Below are 19,555 nucleotides of genomic sequence, written 5' to 3'. Positions count from 1 at the left end.
TGTCTTATTGAAATACTGGTTAGACAGCAGAAAGCTGTATTGACATTGTCCTTTACCTTACAGTTAAAAATGTGCTTAACAACAATCTCTCTTTTATTGCTCTATTTACAGTTGCATTTTCTGATTCATTCTTTTACTAAGACAGGATCTCACTCTCACCCTGGCTAGAGTGCAGTAGCATGATCATAGCTCACTGCAACCTCAAGCTCAAGCAAACCTCCTGCCTCAGCCTATCGAGTAGCTAAGACTACAAGCGTGTGCCATCACGCCCGGCTAATTTTTCTTTCTTTTTTCCTTTTTTTTTTTTTGTAGAGACTGGGTCTTGCTTGCTCAGGCTGGTCTTGAACTCCTGTCTGGTTCATTCTTATCTGGTTTTCAAGTACTATGTTGTAATTGAATTATATTTTCCATTTATCATTTCTTGGTTACCTTTAATAGAATTATTTGGTTTTCTAGGTTTGGGCTATATGAGTGTTACTGACATGCCAAGTGAGTTTTAGAGCATTGTAGGTCATGTTTAGGCTTATCTTTCCTGTATTTTGTAAAGTTAATCTTTCAAAAATGGATCTGATTTTTGGCTTTTTTTCTTCTCCCTCTTCAGAATGGTGATTTTTTTTTTTTTTAAGTGTTTTAAAAGCTGAGGATGGTTTTAACCAGTATATTTAAGATATGTGATAGGAAGTGAAAAGAAAGTAACACTTTTTTTCATTTTGTAATCATCTTAATGAAGAAGGTAGAGGTGTTAACCGTTTTCATGTGCCCTTGAGACTGGAAACTCAATGCCTCAATTGGTTTGTTAGGGCTCCTTCTTGTCTTTGTATGTTTGTGGGTTTATGGTGATACCCGGATATGCTAGTTCATAGAAAAAGATTTTCCAAGTTGAAGGGGATCTTAAGGGGCATTTATGTAGTTCAGCTTTACATCTGATGCATAATTCTACTTATGGTTTACATTTATTGAATATTTACAGGGTATTAGAATTGTGATGAGTGTTATACATATATAAACTGAGTACCTCCTCCCAAGCCGTCCTCATAAGGAGGCTGAGATGATGCTGCAGGGGGAAAACTGAGAGAAAAGATTGATTAAATAAAGCAGAGTTAATCTGATGGGAGTACAATTACTGGCCCATTTCAGATGAAGAAACTAAGGTTTAGCCAAATAAGTGTTATAATTAGAAATTGACCTAGCTGAGACTCACAATCAGACCTATCTGGCAACACAGCCATGCTCTAACTTGTGCATTATTACTTTATGGTACGTAAAGATCTTGTGATACAGTGCTTCTCAAACTTTAATATTCAGTGGTTTGAAGAGGAGCCTGAGATTCTATTAAGCTCCCAGGTGGGGCCAATTCTGCTGATCCTCAGACAACACTTTGAATAGCAAGACTGTACTTAACCACCTTTTGCCAAGTTGTACTCCAACTTGCAAGTACAAGTAACACTGCAGTTAGGTGAGACTCAGAGTAGCAAGCCTTTTCATACGCAGATGGCCCTAACCACCATGAAGTTTTTCCTTTTGCTTTATATTCCTCAGAGTAGCCAAAATCTGGCTCTTTTAAGGCAGCGCAACACAGCACAGACTCTAGAACCAAATTGCCTGTGTTCACTCCTAACTGTGTGATTTTTGGACAAATTATTAAACTTTTTCCTCAGTTTCCTCATCTTTTAAAAGAGGTCAATAGTATAGTATCTGCCTCATAGAACTGTTGAGAGAGTCAAAAGATGTAACATGCTTAGAACAGTGCCTGGCATGTAATAATTTTTCTATAAGTTTTTTATTATTATTAAATTGTTACTGTATTCTACTTACTGTTCTCAGTGGCTGTGCCCTCTGGAACTGCACCAAACAAGTCTTTGCTCTCTTCTAGCCTTTCAAATATTTGAAAACAGTAATCACACTCTCACTGAGCCTTCTGTTCTCAAGGATGAGCATCCCCAGTTCCTTTGGCCTTTGTTTATATGGATTTCTTCTACATACTGGTGACTTTCCTGGATGATCCTTTATTTGTCAATATGTCTCTCAGAGTATGAAGCATAGAACTGAATACTGCAGTCCACAAGTTATCTAACAGGAACAAATAGAGCAAGACTGTCCCTTCTTCTGGTCACTAGGCTGCTAGGAAAGTAGCAAAAAATCAAGTGAACATTATACCGGTTCCACTGGCTGTTTTTGTTTCTCCTGTTCTTTCTTTTATCTCTATTCCAATGCTGTTCTTTGTAGCCCTCTGCTCCTCACTTTTAAACTCTAACCTTCAGAACATTCTGTCACTCTTTATGGATTCAATTATATTCTCTGTTACTGACACCCAAGTTGACATCCTTAGATGAAGATTATAAACTCCTCAAAAGCAGAGACCCTAATTCATCTGGGTCTAGATCTAAAACGCACTTAAATGTTGAACTGAATACATATATTTATATAAAATTCAGATACATTAGATAAAATTTATATAAAATTCAGATACATTAGATCCTCATCCAGTTTTCATTCAGTTTCCCCATTTTAATTCAGTGGCTGCCCTCTTTTCTTCATTCCTAAAGCATAACATTTAATCAATTACCATATCTTAAATGATTTGTCTTTTAAAATCCTCCTTAGACTAGGCCCTAATTATCTCCTAGATGAATTGCTGAAATAAGGTCCTGATTTTCTTTTCTCTAAATTGTCCTTCATACTGCACTCCCAATTAATCTTCCTAAAGTACTATTTCAGTGGGAGCTCACTTTCCCTTACTGATTCTAGTTTGTCAGAACACATTCAGACTTAGTATTTTAACATTTAAGGATCAGATTATCTCTGCTATATTTAATCAGTCTTTTCTCTCAGTTTCCCCCCTGGAGCATCATCCCAGCCTCCTTGTTACACATACACATGCTTTTATTTTCTACCTCCACTGTTTTGTTTGTGTGCTAGAATGTCCTCTATCAAATTCCATTATTTTTCTATCTCATCTTTCCAACAATTTTGAAATACACTCATCTCTTCCTTCTTTACTTAGCACTTACTGTGTATAATACACATTTGACATTTATTTGTACTATGTTCAAATCAACAAATTTTTTTTATTTCAGCATATTATGGGAGTGAAGTATGTTTAGGTTATGTATATTGCCCTTGCCCCACCCAAGTCAGCTTCAAGCATGTCCATCCCCCAGACAATGTGCATCGCACACCTTAGGTGTGTATGTACCCAGCCCCCCTCCCCCCTCCCACCTGCCCGACAACTGATGAATGTTATTACTATATGTGTACTTAAGTGTTGATCAGTTATTAATACCAGTTTGATGATGAGTACTTCTTGTTATACTTCACTTAGTAGAATGGGTTCCAGCTCTATCCAGGATAATACAAGAGGTGCTATATCACCATTGTTTTTTGTGGCTGAGTAGAACTCTATGGTATACATATACCACATTTTATTAATCCACTCATGTATTGATGGGCACTTAGGTTATTTTCACATCTTTGCAATTGTGAATTGTGCTGCTCTAAACATTCTAGTGCAAATGTCTTTTTTATAGAATGTCTTTTTTTCTTTTGGGTAGATGCCCAATAATGGGATTGCTGGATCAAATGGTAGTTCTACTTATATCCCTTTGAGGTATGTCCATATTACTTTCCACAGAGGTTGTGCTAGTTTGCAGTCCCACCAACAGTGTATGAGTATTCCTATCTCTCTGCATCCACGCCAACATTTATTATTTGAGACTTTTTGATAAAGGCCATTTTCACTGGAGATAAGTGATATCTCATTGTGGTTTTGATTTGCATTTCCCTGATGATTAGAGATGTTGAGCATTTTTTCATATGTTTGTTAGCCATTAGTCTATCTTCTTTTGAAAAGTTGCTGTTCATGTCCTTTGCCCACTTTTTGAAAGGGTTGTTTGATTTTTTCTTGCTGATTTTCCTGAGTTTTATATAGATTCTAGTTATCAGCCCTTTATCAGATGTGTAACATGCAAATATTTTCTCCCATCCTGTAGGTTGTCTATTTGCTCTCGTGATAGTTTCCTTGGCTGTGCAGAAGCTTTTTGATTTGACCAGGTCCCATTTATTTATTTTTGTTGTTGCTGTGATTGCCTTTGGGGTCTTCTTCATAAATTCTTTGCCTAGGCCAATGTCTATAAGAGTCTTTCCCACATTTTCTTCTAGAATTCCGATAGTGTCACACCTAAGGTTTAAGTCTGTTATCCATCGTGAGTTGATTTTTGTGAGTGGTGAGAGGTGCGGATCCTGTTTCAGTCTTCTACATGTGGCTATCCAGTTTTCCCAGCACCATTTATTGAATAAGAATTCTTGTCCCCAGAGTATGTTTTTGTCTGCTTTGTCAAAGATTAGATGGCTATATGAGGATGGTTTTATATCTGGATTCTCGATTCTGTTCCACTGGTCTGTGTCCCTGTTCTTGTGCCAATACCAAGCTGTTTTAATAACCACAGCCTGGTAGTATAGTTTGAAGTCTGGTGAATTAATACCTCCCATTTTGTTCTTATTGCCTAGAATTGCTTTTGCTAAACAGGGTCTTCTCTGGTTCCATACAAAGCGTAAAATTATTTTTCTATATCTGTGAAAAATGATGTTGGTAATTTAATAGGGATTGCTTGAATCTGTAGATCACTTTGGGTAGTATAGACATTTTAACAACATTGATTCTTCCGATCCCCGAGCATGGTATGGTTTTCCACCTGTTTACATGCTCTGCGATTTCCTTCCTCAGTGTTTCATAGTTCTCCCTGTAGAGGTCTTTTACCTCCTTAGTTAAATGTATTCCTAGGTGTTTTACTTTCTTTGTTGCTGTTGTGAAGGGTATTGAGTCTTTGATTTGGTTCAGTTTCACTGTTGTTGGCGTATAGGAATGCTTCTGATTTCTGCACATTGATTTTGTAACCTGAGACTTCGCTGAATTTGTTTATCAATTCCAGTAGTTTCATGGCAAAATCTTTGGGGTTTTCTAGATATAAGATCATATCATTATCAAAGAATGAATAGTTTGACCTCTTCTGCCCCCATTTAGATGCCCTTGATTTCCTTCTCTTATATGATTGCTCTGGCTAGGACTTCCAGCACTATGTTGAATAGAAGCAGTGATAAAGGGCAACCTTGTCTGGTTCCAGTTCTACGTGGGAATGCTTTCAATCTTTCCCCATTCAGTATGATGTTGGCTGTGGGTTTGTAATATATGGCTTGTATAATTTTTTAGGTAAGTCCCATCTATGCCTATTTTGGTAAGCATTCTTGTCATAAAAGGGTGTTGAATTTTGTCGAGCGCTTTTTCTGTGTCTATTGAGGGGATCATATGGTCTTTGTTTTTGCTTCTATTTATGTGGTAAATTACATTTATAGATTTGCAGATGTTGAACCATCCCTGCATCTCTGGGATGAAGCCCACTTGGTCATGATGGATTATGTTTTTGGTGAGCACCTGAATTCAGTTTGCCAGGATTTTATTGAGACTTTTTGCATCTATATTCATAAGGGATGTTGGTCTGTAGTTTTCTTTTTTTGTTGCATCCTTTCCTGGTTTTGGTATTAGAGTTATATTGGCTTCATAAAATGTGTTGGGGAGGATTCCATCTTTCTCGATATTATGGAATAACTTTTGTAGGATAGGCAACAGTTCTCTGTAGGTCTGGTAAAATTTGGTGTGAGACCATCTGGTCCGGGACTTTTCTTTCTGGAAGGTTTTTATTGCTGTTTCAATTTCAGTACTTGATATTTGGTCTGTTCAGGAATTCTATTTCTTCCTGACTGAGCCTAGGGAGGCTGTGTGTTTCTAAGAATTTATCCATTTCCTCCACGTTTTCCAGTTTATGTGCATAGAGGTTTGATAGTATTCATAGATGAATTAATTTCTCCTTTTTCATTCCTGATGGATCTTATTAGAGTTCTTTCTTTTCTGCTTCTCATTAATCTAGCCAGAGGCATGTCAATGTTGTTTATTTTTTCAAAGAACCAACTTTTTGTTTTATTAATCTTCTGTATGGTTTTTTTGTTATCAATTTCATTTAGTTCTGATCTGATCTTTATTATTTCTTTTCTTCTGCTGGGGTTGGGGTCGGTTTGCTCATCCTTTTCCAATTCTTTGAGATGATTCATTAGATTGTTTATTTGTGATCTTTCTGTCTTTTGGATGTAGGCATTTATGGATGTAAATTTTTCTCTCATGATTGCTTTAGCTGTGTCCCACAGATTTTGATAATTGTATCTTCTTTATCATTTAGTTCAAAGAATCTTTTGATTTCCATCTTGATTTCCTCCTTAATGAAGTACTCATTCAGAAGGTTGTTTAGTTTCCATGACTTTGTGTACAGATGAGAGTTTCTGTTGGAGTTGATTTCTAATTTTATACCACTGTGGTCTGAAAAGATGCATGTTATAATTTCTATTTTTTTTTTTTAATTTTTTGATACATGCTTTGTGGCCTAGGATATGGTCAATCTCAGAGAATGTCCCATGAGCTGAGAAGAAAAATGTATATTCAGTGGTTTTGGGGTAGCATGTTCTGTAAATGTCAGTCAGGCCCATTTGTTCTAGAGTTCTATTTAAGTCCATTGTTTCTTTGTTTATTTTCTGTTTGGAGGATCTGTCCTGTTCTGTCAGAGGGGTGTTGAAGTCTCTGGCTATTATGGTATTGCTGTTTATCATTTTGTTTAGATCAAGTAGGATTTGCTTTATGAATCTGGGTGTACCTGAGTTAGATGCATAAATATTTAGAATTGTTATGTCTTCTTGTTGAATTGTACCCTTCACCATTACATAGTGACCCTCTTTGTCTTTCATTACTTTTGTTGATTTGAAGACTAAGTTATCTGGAATCAGAATCGCCACGCCAGCATTCTTTTGTATTCCATTTGCTTGAAATATTTTTTTTCATCTCTTCACCTTGAGTCTTAATGAACGCTTGTGGGTTAGATTTGTTTCCTGAAGACAGCAGATACTTGGCTTGTGTATATTTGTCCATTCGGTCAGCCTTTGTCTCTTTAGTGGGCAGTTCCAGCCATTCACATTTATTGAGAGAATTGATAAGTGGGGCCGATTTCTGTTCATCCTGTTGAGTTGAACTTTGTTGCTTTGTTTTCTCTCTTAAGCCATTGTGGTATCTGGCCTTTGACCTTTAGCTTTTGGATGATTTTATATTTGTGAGTGTTTATTGTGCTGAACCATGTGTAACACTGTTTTGAGTACTTCCTGGAGGGCAAGTCTTATCTTGATGAATTCCCTCAGTCTTTGCTTGTCTGAGAAGGTCTTTGTTTCTCCTTCATATACAAAACTTAGTTTTGCAGGATACAAGATTCTAGGCTGGGCATTATTCTGTTTGAGAAGAGTGAGAATGTGACCCCAGTCTCTTCTTGCTTGTAAGGTTTCAGTTGAGAAGTCTGTTGTTATTTGGATGGGTTTTCCTTTGTAGGTTACCTGCTTCTTTCACCTTACAGCTCATAGGAGGGCCTCTTTGGTGGTTATTTTGGTCAGTCTGATGACTGTGTGTCATGGTGTCTTCCTGTTTGCATTGAATCTCTCAGGAGTCCTTTGAGCTTCTTGTACCTGGATATCTAGATTTTTAGCAAGGCCTGGGAAATTTTCCTCTGTTATGTCCTCAAATAGCTTATCCAACCCTTGTGTATTTTATTCTTTACCCTCAGAGATGCCTATGATTCTAACGTTAGGCCTCTTCACATAATCCCACATTTCTTGTAGGCTTTGCTCTTTTATTTCTCTGCTTTATTTCTGTGACTGACTTAATTGAAAGGTGTTAACTTTAATCCCTGAGATTCTTTCTTCTGTTTGATCTACCCTATTCTTGAGCCTTTCCACTGTGTTTTATAATTCCTTGAATAAATTCTTCATTTCCAGAGGTTCTGTTTGGTTTTTCTTTAATATTTCAATTTCTTTAGTGAATTTTTCTTCCAAGTTCTGAATTTTTGTGTGTGTGTGTGGTTTCTTTGTGTTGGTTATCCATTTTGTCTTGCATATCATTGAGTTTTCTTACAGTTCACGTTCTAAATTCTTCTTTCATTTTAGTGTTCTGAATTTGGTTGATGTCCATTGCTAGAGAGCTGGTGTTCCCCTTTGCGGGGAGTGTGCTTTCCATTTGATTCTTCATACATCCAGAGTTCTTTTGCTGATTCCTTCCCATCTTGATCAGCTGTTATTTCTTACCTTTAGATTTTCATTTGAATAATGACACGCCCTGCTTAGTCTCTGAGCCAGTAGGTGGTGTTTGTGGGTGAGATTCAACCACACCCTGTATGAGGAGTCAGGAGACGCACTTAAAGGGTGTGCAGAGTCTCCCTGTCAGTAAGTGACACTTGCTGGAAGGAGCAGGCTGCAGTGTTGTTTTTGGCTCCTGTAACCAGCTCTTGTTACTCTGGAGAGGCTCTCTAGTGCCTCAGGTGGTGGATGGGACCCTGGGACTTCCAGATTTGTCCTTACTCTCCACCTCAGTGGGGGAAGGTGGGGGGAGTGAGTCTGGGCGGAGCTGGGTGGGTGAGCCTGCCCACAAGCATCACAAATGCTGTTAGCAGGGGTCAAAGGTCTGTTCTCTGCTTCTGGGCAAAGCTGTCAGGGAGAGGCTGAAATGGCTCCACTCAGCCGAAAAGTCCGCGTGTGGGGGTGGGACTGTCTGAGACCCGCAGTTTGGAGCAGGCCTTGTTGCTTTCCACCCTACCCTATTTCGCAGCTTTTTCTGGGCCCCTGCCGGCAGGCAGAACCTCAAGCCAGTGGATCTCCGCTGGCTGTGATGCAGGAGGAGGGTTGTCCCTCAAGCACCCTGAAGGCACACACACCTTAGTCAGTTTATTCACAAATATCCCTTCTGTGCCCTGGGACAATGCGATGGAGACCTGGGTGTACTGAATCTGGTCAGCAGGCCTGTCCCCTGGGCCCCGGAGATCAATCCCTGACCCTGCCAGAGAGAAGAGTGCTGGTCTCCAGTCACCCAGGAGGTGCCCAAGCTGGATCAGTATCTCTCCGCCTCAGGATTTGCCCCACTCTCCTGGAGTCACCAGGCAAGCAGCACCTGGGAGGGCTGGCGGGTAGGGAGCTCACAGTCTGAGTACCCCTCAGTCCGCTGTAGGGCCCCAAAAGGAAAGGTCCCGTTCCTTGCAGATGTCTCCGAATGGTGGCTAAATTGTTTCTCTTGGCTGCCATGGGTAGGGAAGGAGAAGGGGAGAATGAAGCAATATGGCGCCTGCCAATCAGCTCGGGTCTGTGGATCGGGAGGTGCCCTGAGGGAGCTGGGAGCCTGGTGCCCTGTCCACAAGAGGCTCACCACTCACTGGCAGCAGACGTCTCTGGGCTGGTGTTGGCAGGTCTCTCCAACCGCTCAGAAGCCCACCAGCAGTCCGAGATGCAAGGGAGAGGAATCTTAACTGCTCCACCTAGCCTTGTTGCTGGTCTTCAAGCCTCTCAGGGGCCTTTCTCCTTCCAGTTCTCCTCCGCAACTTCTTCCCATGGAGTCTCCTGTAGTTTCAGGCACCCTTCCTTCTGAACCTCATCCGATCTATGTTTGTCTGTCTGTTTATTGTTTTTTACTTCTTCTAAAATCTATCTGTCTTGCAGAGACACTCTGGCTGATGGGTTTTCTCGTCCTCCATCTTGCCCCTCCCAAATCAACAAATTTTTAAGTGCTATTTCAATATCTTATATACAGTGTTGTGCTATAAGCACAGCAGGGAGTGAAAACACATTAGAGATAGCTCTTACTCTTAAGAAGCTTATAGTCTAGTGGCTATACTTTGAAACATTTGTATGATCACAGAAGTAATATGTGTTTGGTGAAGAAAATCTTAAGAATTACAGAGTAACACAGGATAAAAGAAATTAAAATTACTTCAAGAAACATTTATTGAGAATCTAATACAAACGCCCTATATTCAAAGAGCTTACAGTTTGTGGAGAGACCAACTGATGAACAGTCAATTAATATGCAATATTTAAGTTCTTTAATTGAGGCAAATGTTGATTTTGAGAGCAGAGAGATGATAATTTGAGCTGAGTTACTGGGTTTGGAATTTACTAAACTCACAAGGGCCTTTTAAGGAAAGGAAAATACCATGTACAAAGGTGTACGGCTTATTCAAGGGCACTCTTGAATTGTGGCTAGAGTAAAAGGTTCGACATCTTTTTTCTTCCCAAGAGGATGAAAGAGCTCCTACAGGACAGAAACTGCCTTCTCTCCCTTTTGTGTTTCTGATAGCACCTGATAATGAAGACTAAGCTGTTCTTTCACTTATATGCCCATTATCAGCATCAGCATTATAAGGCCTTCATGGCAGTGTTCATATTTTAAAGAGCTTTGTATCCTACGTGGTGAATAAATTATACAATTATGCATCACATAACAACATTTTAGTCAACGACAGATTGCATAGATAGATGATGGTGGTCCCATGCGACTATAATGAGGCTGAAAAATTCCTGTCACCTAGTTATGTCATAGCTGTCCTAATGTTGTAACACAGCACATTACCCATGTATTTGTCATGATGCTAGTATAAACAGATCTACTGTGCTGCTAGTTGTATAAAAGTATAGCACATATGATTAGGTACAGTAGTAATATTTGATGATGATAAATCACTGGTTTAAGTATTTACCATACTATATTTTTAATCATTATTTTAGAGTTTACTCCTTCTACTTAAAAAAAAAAAAAAAAAAGTAACTAAGTCCTTCAGAATATATTCCAGAAGAAGGCATTGTTATCATGGGAGATGACAGCTACATGCATGTTATTGTCCCTGAAAACCTTCTGGTCTTCAAGATGGACAAGATGTGGAGGTGGAAGGCAGTGATACTAATGATCCTGACCCTGTGTCGCCTAGGCTAATAGCGTGTGTTTGTGCCTTAGTTTTTAACAAAGAAGTTTAAAAAGTGAAAAAATAAGAATCTTAAAAGCAGAAAAAAGTTTATGGAATAAGGACATAAAGAAAGAAAATATTTTTGTATACCTCTACAATATGTTTGTGTTTTAAGTTGTATTATTACAAAAAAGTCAAAAAGTTAAAAACATTTAAAAGTTCATGAAGTAAAAAAGTTACAGGAAGCTAAGATTAATTTATTATTTAAGAAAGAAAACTTTTTTTATAGGTTTATTGTAGCTTAAGTGTATAGTATTTGTAAAGTCTACAGTAGTGTACAGAAATGTCCTAGGCCTTCACATTCACTCACCAGTCACTCACTCACTCACCCATGGCAACTTCCAGCCCTGCAAGCTCCATTCATGGTAGGTGCCCTATATAGGTGTACCATTTTTTATCTTTTATACTCTATTTTACTGTACCTTTTCTATGTTTAGATATGTTTGGAAACATAAATACATACCATAAATACATACAGTTGCCTACAGTATTCAATACAGTAACATGCTGTACAGGTTCGTAGCCTAGGAGCAATAGGCTGTGCCATATGCCTAGGTGTGTAGTAGGCTAGACTGACTAGGTTTGTCTAAGTACACCCTATGATGTTTGCACAGTGACGAAATCACCTGACATTTCTGGAGACCGTATCTCCATCATTAAGTGACACATGACTGTATATTGGTTGAATTCATTTATGTAAATTCAATATGACTAAAATGGGCTGAGTTATATAAAGAAAGACCTGAATATTTCTATTTTTTTGCCCATATTTTCTTTAACCATCACAGAATTTATCCAGTCTTTTTTATGAAATTTACCCCTCTTAGTACTTCTTCCCTTTGCTATCCCTAAAAAATGTTAATTTTAGTCTGATTTTGCTTGAGTCATATTGTGCTTTATACTGTGGACACATAGTTGCTTAATAACGCTTTTTAAGACAATGAAAACAAAGTATGAAGCATAATGACATAGAGTATCATTGTTTCAGCTCAGTTTTCACATTGCAGGGTAAAGCAGCTGACCGATGAGGAGGAGTGTTGTATCTGTATGGATGGGCGAGCTGACCTCATCCTGCCTTGTGCTCACAGCTTTTGTCAGAAGTGTATTGATAAATGGTAAGTTATCTACTGCTTTCATGGGATAGGCAAAGGTCAAATGGGATAGTGTATGTGAATAAACTTGGAAAAATATGAAAATAGTGTAGTTAAGTATGAGAGATTTTATTCTTTAGTACTTTGAATTTTATGGCTTGCCTTCTGGTTAAAAATATTTTTATACCTGAAGTTTATAAAATGTGGGGATGTAGGTTAGTTTTGACATTTTACTTTTGCTGTAAGGAGATTTGTGCCTGACTTCAGTCTAAAATTAAACATTGTTCTCTATGTGTTTAGAAGTGATGAATTCTTGAATATTGGAGCTGGAAGGACCTTTAGAAATCAGTAGGAAAGCTCATTATTTTCCAAAATAATAATTGAGCATTTAGGAGAATTTAGAAAAATATGAATAAACTACATGTATTTAAAGTATATTTTGATATGTTTTGACATATGTACACACCCATAAAAACTATCATCACAATCTAGATATTGAACAAATCCATCGCCCCCAAAAGTTCCTTCTCACACCTTTTCCGTAGTCCCTAGGCAACCACTAATCTGCTTTTAATCACTATAAAATAATTTGGATTTTCTAGAATTTTTATAAATGGAATCATATGTATATACTCCTTTTTGTCTGGCTTCTTTCATTCAATGTAATTATCTTGAGATTTATCCATGTTTTAGCATGTATCAATAGTTCATTCCTTTTTATTGCTGAGTAGTATCCATTATAGTGTGGATACCATAGCTTGTTTATCCACTCACCTGTTCATGGACATTAGGTTTCCAATTTTGGGCTATTACAAATAAAGCTATGATACACATTTGTAGGCAAGTCTTTTTATGGACATATCTTGGTTTTTTTCTTGGGTAAATACCTAGAAGTGGAATGACTAGATTATATGGTAGGTGTTATGTTTAACTTTTTAAGAAACTGCTATTTTCTAAAGCAGTTGTACCATTTTACACTCCCACCAGCAGTGTGTGAGAGTTCTGGTTGCTCCACATCCTTGCCAATACTTGGTATGGCCAGACTTTTTAATTTTAGCCATTTTAATAGGTGTGTAGTGGTATCTCATTGTAGTTTTAATTTGTATCTGCTTACTAACTGAAGGTGTTGAGCATCCTTTCATATACTAATTTATCATCTGTAAATTGGTGAATGATGTCCATTCAAATCTGTGCCCATTTTTGTTGGATTTAGTCCATTTTATTGAGTTTTGAGAGTTCTTTACATATTCTGGATACATGTCATTTATCAGTTATATGATTTGCAAATATTTTCTCCCACTCTGTGGCTTATCTTCTCTTTCTGTTAAGAATGTCTTTCAAAAAGTAAAAATTTTTAATTTTGATTAGCTTCAATTTATCAATCTATGATTTATGGATAGTGATTTTAATGTGGTATCTAAGAAATCTTTTCCTAACCCAGAGTCACAAAGTTTTTTTCCCATCTTTTCTTCCAAAGTTTTTTAGTTTTTGGTTTTACATTTAGATCTATAAATCTTTTGAGTCAATTTTTATATAGTATGAAATATGAATCAAATTTCTTTTTTTTGTCTTTTTTTTTTTTTTTTTTTTTGCATATGGCTCTCCAAGTTCTCCAGCACAGTTTGTTGAAAGGCTATCTTTTCTTCACTAAATTGTCTCTGTGCCTTTGTTAAAAATGAGTTGTTCAAATGTAGATCTATTTCTGCATTCTTCTGCCTTTGATCTGTTTGTCCATTTCACACTAATACCATAATATCTTGATTAGTGCACCTTTATGGTAAGTATCAGGAAGTGTTAGTTTTCCAGTTTTGTTCTTTTTCAAAGTCCTTTTGTCCATTCTAGGTCTTTTGCATTCCAATATGAATTTTAGAATCAGCTTATCAATTTCTACAAAAAAGTCTACAAAGATTTTGATTGGGATTGGGTTGAATAAATTATCAGTTTGGGGAGAATTGATTTCTTAACAATATTGAATCTTCCAATCCACACAGTGTATTTCTCCATTTATTTAAGTTCTCTCAGCAATTTTTGTAGTTGTGTTGCATATCTCTGACAGATTTATCCCTAAATATTTCATATTTGTGTGTCATTTTAAATGGTATTTTTTAATTTCAATTTATGATTGTTGCTAGTATATGTTAATAGAAATACAATAGATTTTTGTGTATCAATCTTGTATTCTACAACCTTACTAAACCCATTTATTAGTTCCAGTAGTTTTTTTGTAGATACCATTGGATTTTCTTGAATGTCTGAATATCATTTTTCAAACATGTTTTTTCTGATACAAAATTCTAAACTGAGAGTATTTTTTCTTTCAGTACTTTAATGATGTTGCTCCACTCTCATCCTGCTTCCATTGTTTATTATGAGAAATCTGTCACCCTTACCATTTTTCCTCTGTGGGTAATGTGCCTTTTTTCCCGTCTGCTTTTAAGGATTTTTTTTTCTCTTTTCACTGGTTTTGAGCACTTTGATTATGATGAGCCTTACAGTAGTTTTTTTCATGTTTCTTATGCTTGGGGTTTATTGAGCTTCTTGGATTTGTAGGTTTATAGCGTCATCAAATTTGGAAAATTTTTCAGCTACTATTTTTTCAAATTTTTTTTCTATCCTCTTCTCTCCCCTCTCCTGGGATTCCATTTACCATAGATTAGCCTATTTGAAGTTGTCCCACAGCTCACTGATGCTATTTTTCTTCTTTTTTTCTTTTTTGAGTGTTTTTCTCTGTGTTTCCTTTTGAATAATTAATATTGTTATATCTTTTCAAATTCACTAATCTTTTTTTCTGCAGTGTCTAACTTTTCATTAATCCTATTCAGTGTATTTTTTTAACCTAAGATAGTTTAGTTTTCATTTCTAGAAGTTAGAGTTTTTAATATCTTCTATGTCTCTACTTAATATCTTGTATCTTTTAGTTTTTTGAATATATGGAATAGTTATAATTTTTAACTTTCTTTTCTTTTTATTCTAATATCTGTATCAGTTCTGGGTTGTTTTGATTGATTTTTCTCTTCGTTTTTCTCTTCCTGGTGCTCCTTTGTATGTCTGATAGTTCTTCATTGGATACCAGACTTTGTGAATTTTACCTTTTTGGGTATTGGATATTTTTATATAACTATAAATATTCTTGAGCTTTGTTCTGGAATATAGTTAAGTTACTTGGAAACAGTTTGATCCTTTTGGGTCTTGCTTTTACAAGGTGTCAGGCAGGACCAGAGCAGTATTTAATTTACAGCTAATTATGCCCCACTAATGAGACAAGACCCTTCAGAGTACTCTGCTCAATGCCTTAAGAATTATGAGGTTTTCCAGTCTTGCTGGTGGGAACAGGCAGTATCCCAGTCCCTGTGTGAGCTTTAGAATACCATTCCCTCAAATCCTTTTGGGTGATTCCTCAGCCTCCTATAGTTTTCTCACGTGCACATGCTCATCAGCATTGTGATGTATATACTGGAGGGGGACCTCTGTAGATCTCCAGAATTCCCCCTCTGTGTGGCTCTCTAGTACCCTGCCCTGTGAACTCTAGCTTCCTCGGCCTCCCGAAATGCTCAGCTCTCTCTCTTCAATTTAGGGAGTTTGCCAGGCTCCATCTAGGTTCCCCTTTCTTACTCTCAAGGCAGTAAACTGGGGCCGTTTAGTTATATGGCTCACCTTCTTTGCTTCTCAAGTCTCAGGGATCACTGTCATTTGTTGCCTGTTGTCCACTGCTTTATATGAAACATCATGCAAAACCATTGTTTCATATAGTTTGTCCTGTATTTTAGTTGTTTTATGTAGGAAGATAAATCTGGTCTCTGTTGGCCAGAAGCAGAAGGTGACTATTTTTAATTTGTGACGTTTTTAGGCACAGAAGAGCACACATAATTATCTTGTAAAATATCTCTGGAGAACAAGAAATCAACCTGAATAATATATGCCAGCTCTAGCTTTCACATTTAGTTTTTGGAACAGATTTCTAAATTTTTGCACAAAAGCCAAAGAGCAATTGATATAATTTGATTACTTGGGTCCTTGATTTCACTAAGAGATGAAAAGAAAAAACATTTTTCCCTACAGGATATGTTTCTGGCTCAAATATGATCTTTTTGAAATTTCCAAAATAATGTTTGACCAAAGAAATCCGTTTGGAAAACATAGTCATATTTAGTTATTTTATATGAGTTTTTTTCCCTGTCAGAAAAATTATTCTGCATGTAAAGTTCTTCTTTTATGTCAAACCTCATATGCTCCCTTTTTATACAATTTCTTAAGGAAATCTTCGTGTTGCTTATGAACCATAGGAATTATTATCATACCTTTAAGCAAGCAATAAGTAGGTATATGGTTCAGTCATGTAGATATTAATTAGAAAAATAATTAATAATACCTTTTCCTGTTGTCATAATCCCCTGCCACTGCCAAGAAATTATTCCTAGAGTAATGGCTTCATTTAAATAATTACAAGTAAACATTTACATCTTATAGTTTGACCAAATCTTCCATTGCTGAGAAGGAGTTTCCTCTTAGGACTCACAAGGAATTTTGATTGTAAAGGAAAACTTTACCTATTTAGGTAGAGAGCTATGAATTGCAGCATTGTTTGTAGGAACAAAAGACAGAAAAAAGCCTAAATGTCCTTCTACAGGAGATTAGTTAAATAAATTATGGCATATCCATACAGTGTATGTTTAAAAAGAATAAACAGCTCTAACATGTGCTAATACATAAGAGTCTACAAGATATATTGACAAGTAAAAAGAGCAGTGAGATACACACATACACGTGCATGCACACACACAAGCTTAATCATGCTTAGTCTATCTCTAGAGGAACATATAAGAATCTGATAACTGTGATTGCCTATGGGGATGAGAACTGAAGATTGTGATGGAAGGGAGAGACTTATTTTTCACTGTATACTTTTATGCTGTTTACTTTTTTTTAAAACCATGTACAACATGTATTACTTTTCATACAAACCCCCGTTTTTAAAAAAGAAGAAAAAGAAAACAAACTCTTCTTGTTTTGACTTCTCTAATAGGAGTGATCGACACAGAAATTGCCCTATTTGTCGCCTACAGATGACTGGAGCAAATGAATCTTGGGTGGTGTCAGATGCCCCCACTGAAGATGATATGGCTAACTATATTCTTAATATGGCTGATGAGGCAGGCCAGCCTCACAGGCCATGACCATCGGGTGAAGGTCTTTTGCTATTGTGGGCTACAGAGACTTTGGTCATGGGGGAAGAATGCAGGGTTATTGTGGCACAGAGGCAGAAAAATCAATTTTCCCCGCCCTCTTATTTTTTCTATTCTGACAGTTTGTCCCATTTTTTAAAATAAACTTTCCATGTCTTCCATTTATGGTAAACTAAAATTTGCTACTGTTTTAGACCATATTTTCCTATTATTTATCTGTTCTAATGTGTATTAGAACTAATTGCTCTTGAATCCTTTGCTAAAGGTAACAGCAACATTTCCAGAGGCTTCTGAAATACTACTGTTTTTCAGGGCAGGAGTATTCTGGAATCTTTTTAGTTAGGTTTAAAATAAACCTTTAATGTTAAAAAGTTGTAGCTATCTGAGAGAAAATTTTAAATGACTAAAAATGTAGACTACTTCCAAGTACATGTTACTACTAAAAACTAGTCTTTCTGCTGGAATCTAAGGACTATCTATGCCCTCTTGTGGTTAATTATTGTTCCTTTAATAATTTTTACTTGAAATGATCCACAATTATTTCATAACTTTAGTTGTGTGTTTTGGAACTACTGTACATGTTTTTTACTTCAGGTGTTTGGTTTTTGTTTTGTTTTTTGCTATGCTGTACAATTTGGGTGAGGTCTCTTAAGTTGGGTGTGACTGCCTTGCAAGTGGATTTCTGCTGGGGAATCTTCCTGGCTGTTCTGGAAATGCTTTCCTACAGCTGGGTAACTGTACTGAATGGTTTTGATAATGCTCACACAACTTAGAGTTTCTGGAGGAAATTTTTCTGTATCACAAATACTAAATATTATATTTCCAAATTATGATAAGTCATTCAATATTGGTTTATGGTGCTTTTATTTTCTTAACTTGAAGGCATCTTTCTGAGGTTTCAAAGTCCACAGATTTCTTAGATTAAGAGAGAAGAAAATAGCATGAGGCTTTTTCACTGTATATACACAAAACATCCCTGAAAATTAGAAGATAATTTGGCTTTCTTACTATTTCACTGTACTTCCTTTGAAATACTCTGAAAGAATGTAGTAATAATGGAATTGTGACCTTCAGTAGCACCTCAACCATTCTTTTTATCAACTAAAATTTTTAACATTAACATTTCAGCATATAATATAGCAAGAATCTGTCTACTTTAAAAAGTATTTTAACATTCCATGTAACTTTTCTGACCTGTAATTGGTAAGTTGCCAATATCACTATTTTCCTAAATCAAGGTATTCAATTTAAATTGCTAATTATTGATGACAGAATTTTTGGATACTAAAATTATAATAGGCATGCAAGTAAAATAAAATGCATTACAAGGAAAAACATCTGACCAAAGGTAGCTTGAGTTTACCCAAAAAATACTGAAGACTAATCCATTGGCATTCATGATGGGGACAGCTAACTACCAAATAGCCAAATACTCACTATGATGGAGGTTTATGCAAGCAGAGTACTTGGGGTTCTGTCATATCAACCTGGCAATACACTTGGTTGTGTGACTTTAAGAAAGTCTCTTACTCTTGTTTGTAGGTTCCTACTTTAGAAACTGGGACTTTTTTTGTAGTTTTGACACTATTTTAGCAGTGGAACCTTTTTTTCAAGTAAAATCTTACACCCCTTACAAATGTGCATACACGTGTCCTCTACCCCACTATACAAAATTCATGTTTTATTAATATAAATTTCCTTATGTATCATATAAACTTTATATACTATGATAACTAAATATTAAGTAAACCAATAAAAACACATATGAATGCATTCGTGATATCCAGTATATTTGAATTTGATGAGTAGCAGATTTGTATGATGGGAATTGGTTTTTAAATTAAGTTTTTAAATTTCTTTAAATTAAATTCAAGTCAAATTTGCAGAACCTTGAATCTCCTCCATGGAACCTTAGTAGTCCATGGAACATATTTTGAAAACCTTGGGTTAGATGATCCTCTGAGATCTTGTCCAACTCTCTGATTTTAAATTGTCCTTTTGGATTAGACTTGCTGAATTTAATTCAGATTGCTTAATTAAAAAATGTTTCGGAAAATAAACAAAGTTACTTTATAGAGTTTGGGATCTTTCCAGGGATAGCCAATGATTTTATCTCCCAGAGTCCTTTACCTTTCAAGGAATTATTTAACAATGAGCTCAGTGACTTCATAGTGTGAAACCTTTTTATTTTACCATGTTAGCTCAAAGACACTAACTGATCTACTGTGAAATGTAAAATGTTTTTATTAGCCTTATCAAATGAGCACAATTCTTTGCTCACTCCATAAAACTGGGTGATGATTCTTTAGATGTGAATGTTAGGTAGGTTCTACTGTAATAACTAATCGTAAAAGTTGTAAATTTGTTTGATGGATGAAATGTACACTTTTTGTATTCTGTACAGCTTTTTCGTTTT

The 19,555-nt window shown here is 36.3% G+C and overlaps 1 protein-coding gene across 4 annotated transcripts in view; it reads left to right on the top strand.

Annotated features, from left to right (window-relative positions):
- The window catches only part of RNF141 (ring finger protein 141), a 45,488-nt gene that overhangs the window by 18,313 nt on the left and 7,620 nt on the right, over positions 1-19,555 (top strand). For 3 of the 4 annotated variants that reach the window (XM_069469570.1, XM_069469568.1, XM_069469571.1), the window contains exon 5: positions 11,873-11,980. In XM_069469570.1, the coding sequence (XP_069325671.1) occupies positions 11,873-11,980 (108 nt within the window). Of the gene's footprint in view, positions 1-11,872; positions 11,981-16,979; positions 18,088-19,555 lie in introns of those variants that run through there. The other variant, XM_069469567.1, reaches the window with a different exon arrangement.

Source organism: Eulemur rufifrons, chromosome 6 (genome assembly GCF_041146395.1).
Source record: "Eulemur rufifrons isolate Redbay chromosome 6, OSU_ERuf_1, whole genome shotgun sequence".
Classification (NCBI taxonomy): Eukaryota; Metazoa; Chordata; class Mammalia; order Primates; family Lemuridae; genus Eulemur; species Eulemur rufifrons.
The sequence above is the reverse complement of the archived record's forward strand: the minus strand, read 5'-3'. Positions and strand labels throughout refer to the sequence as shown.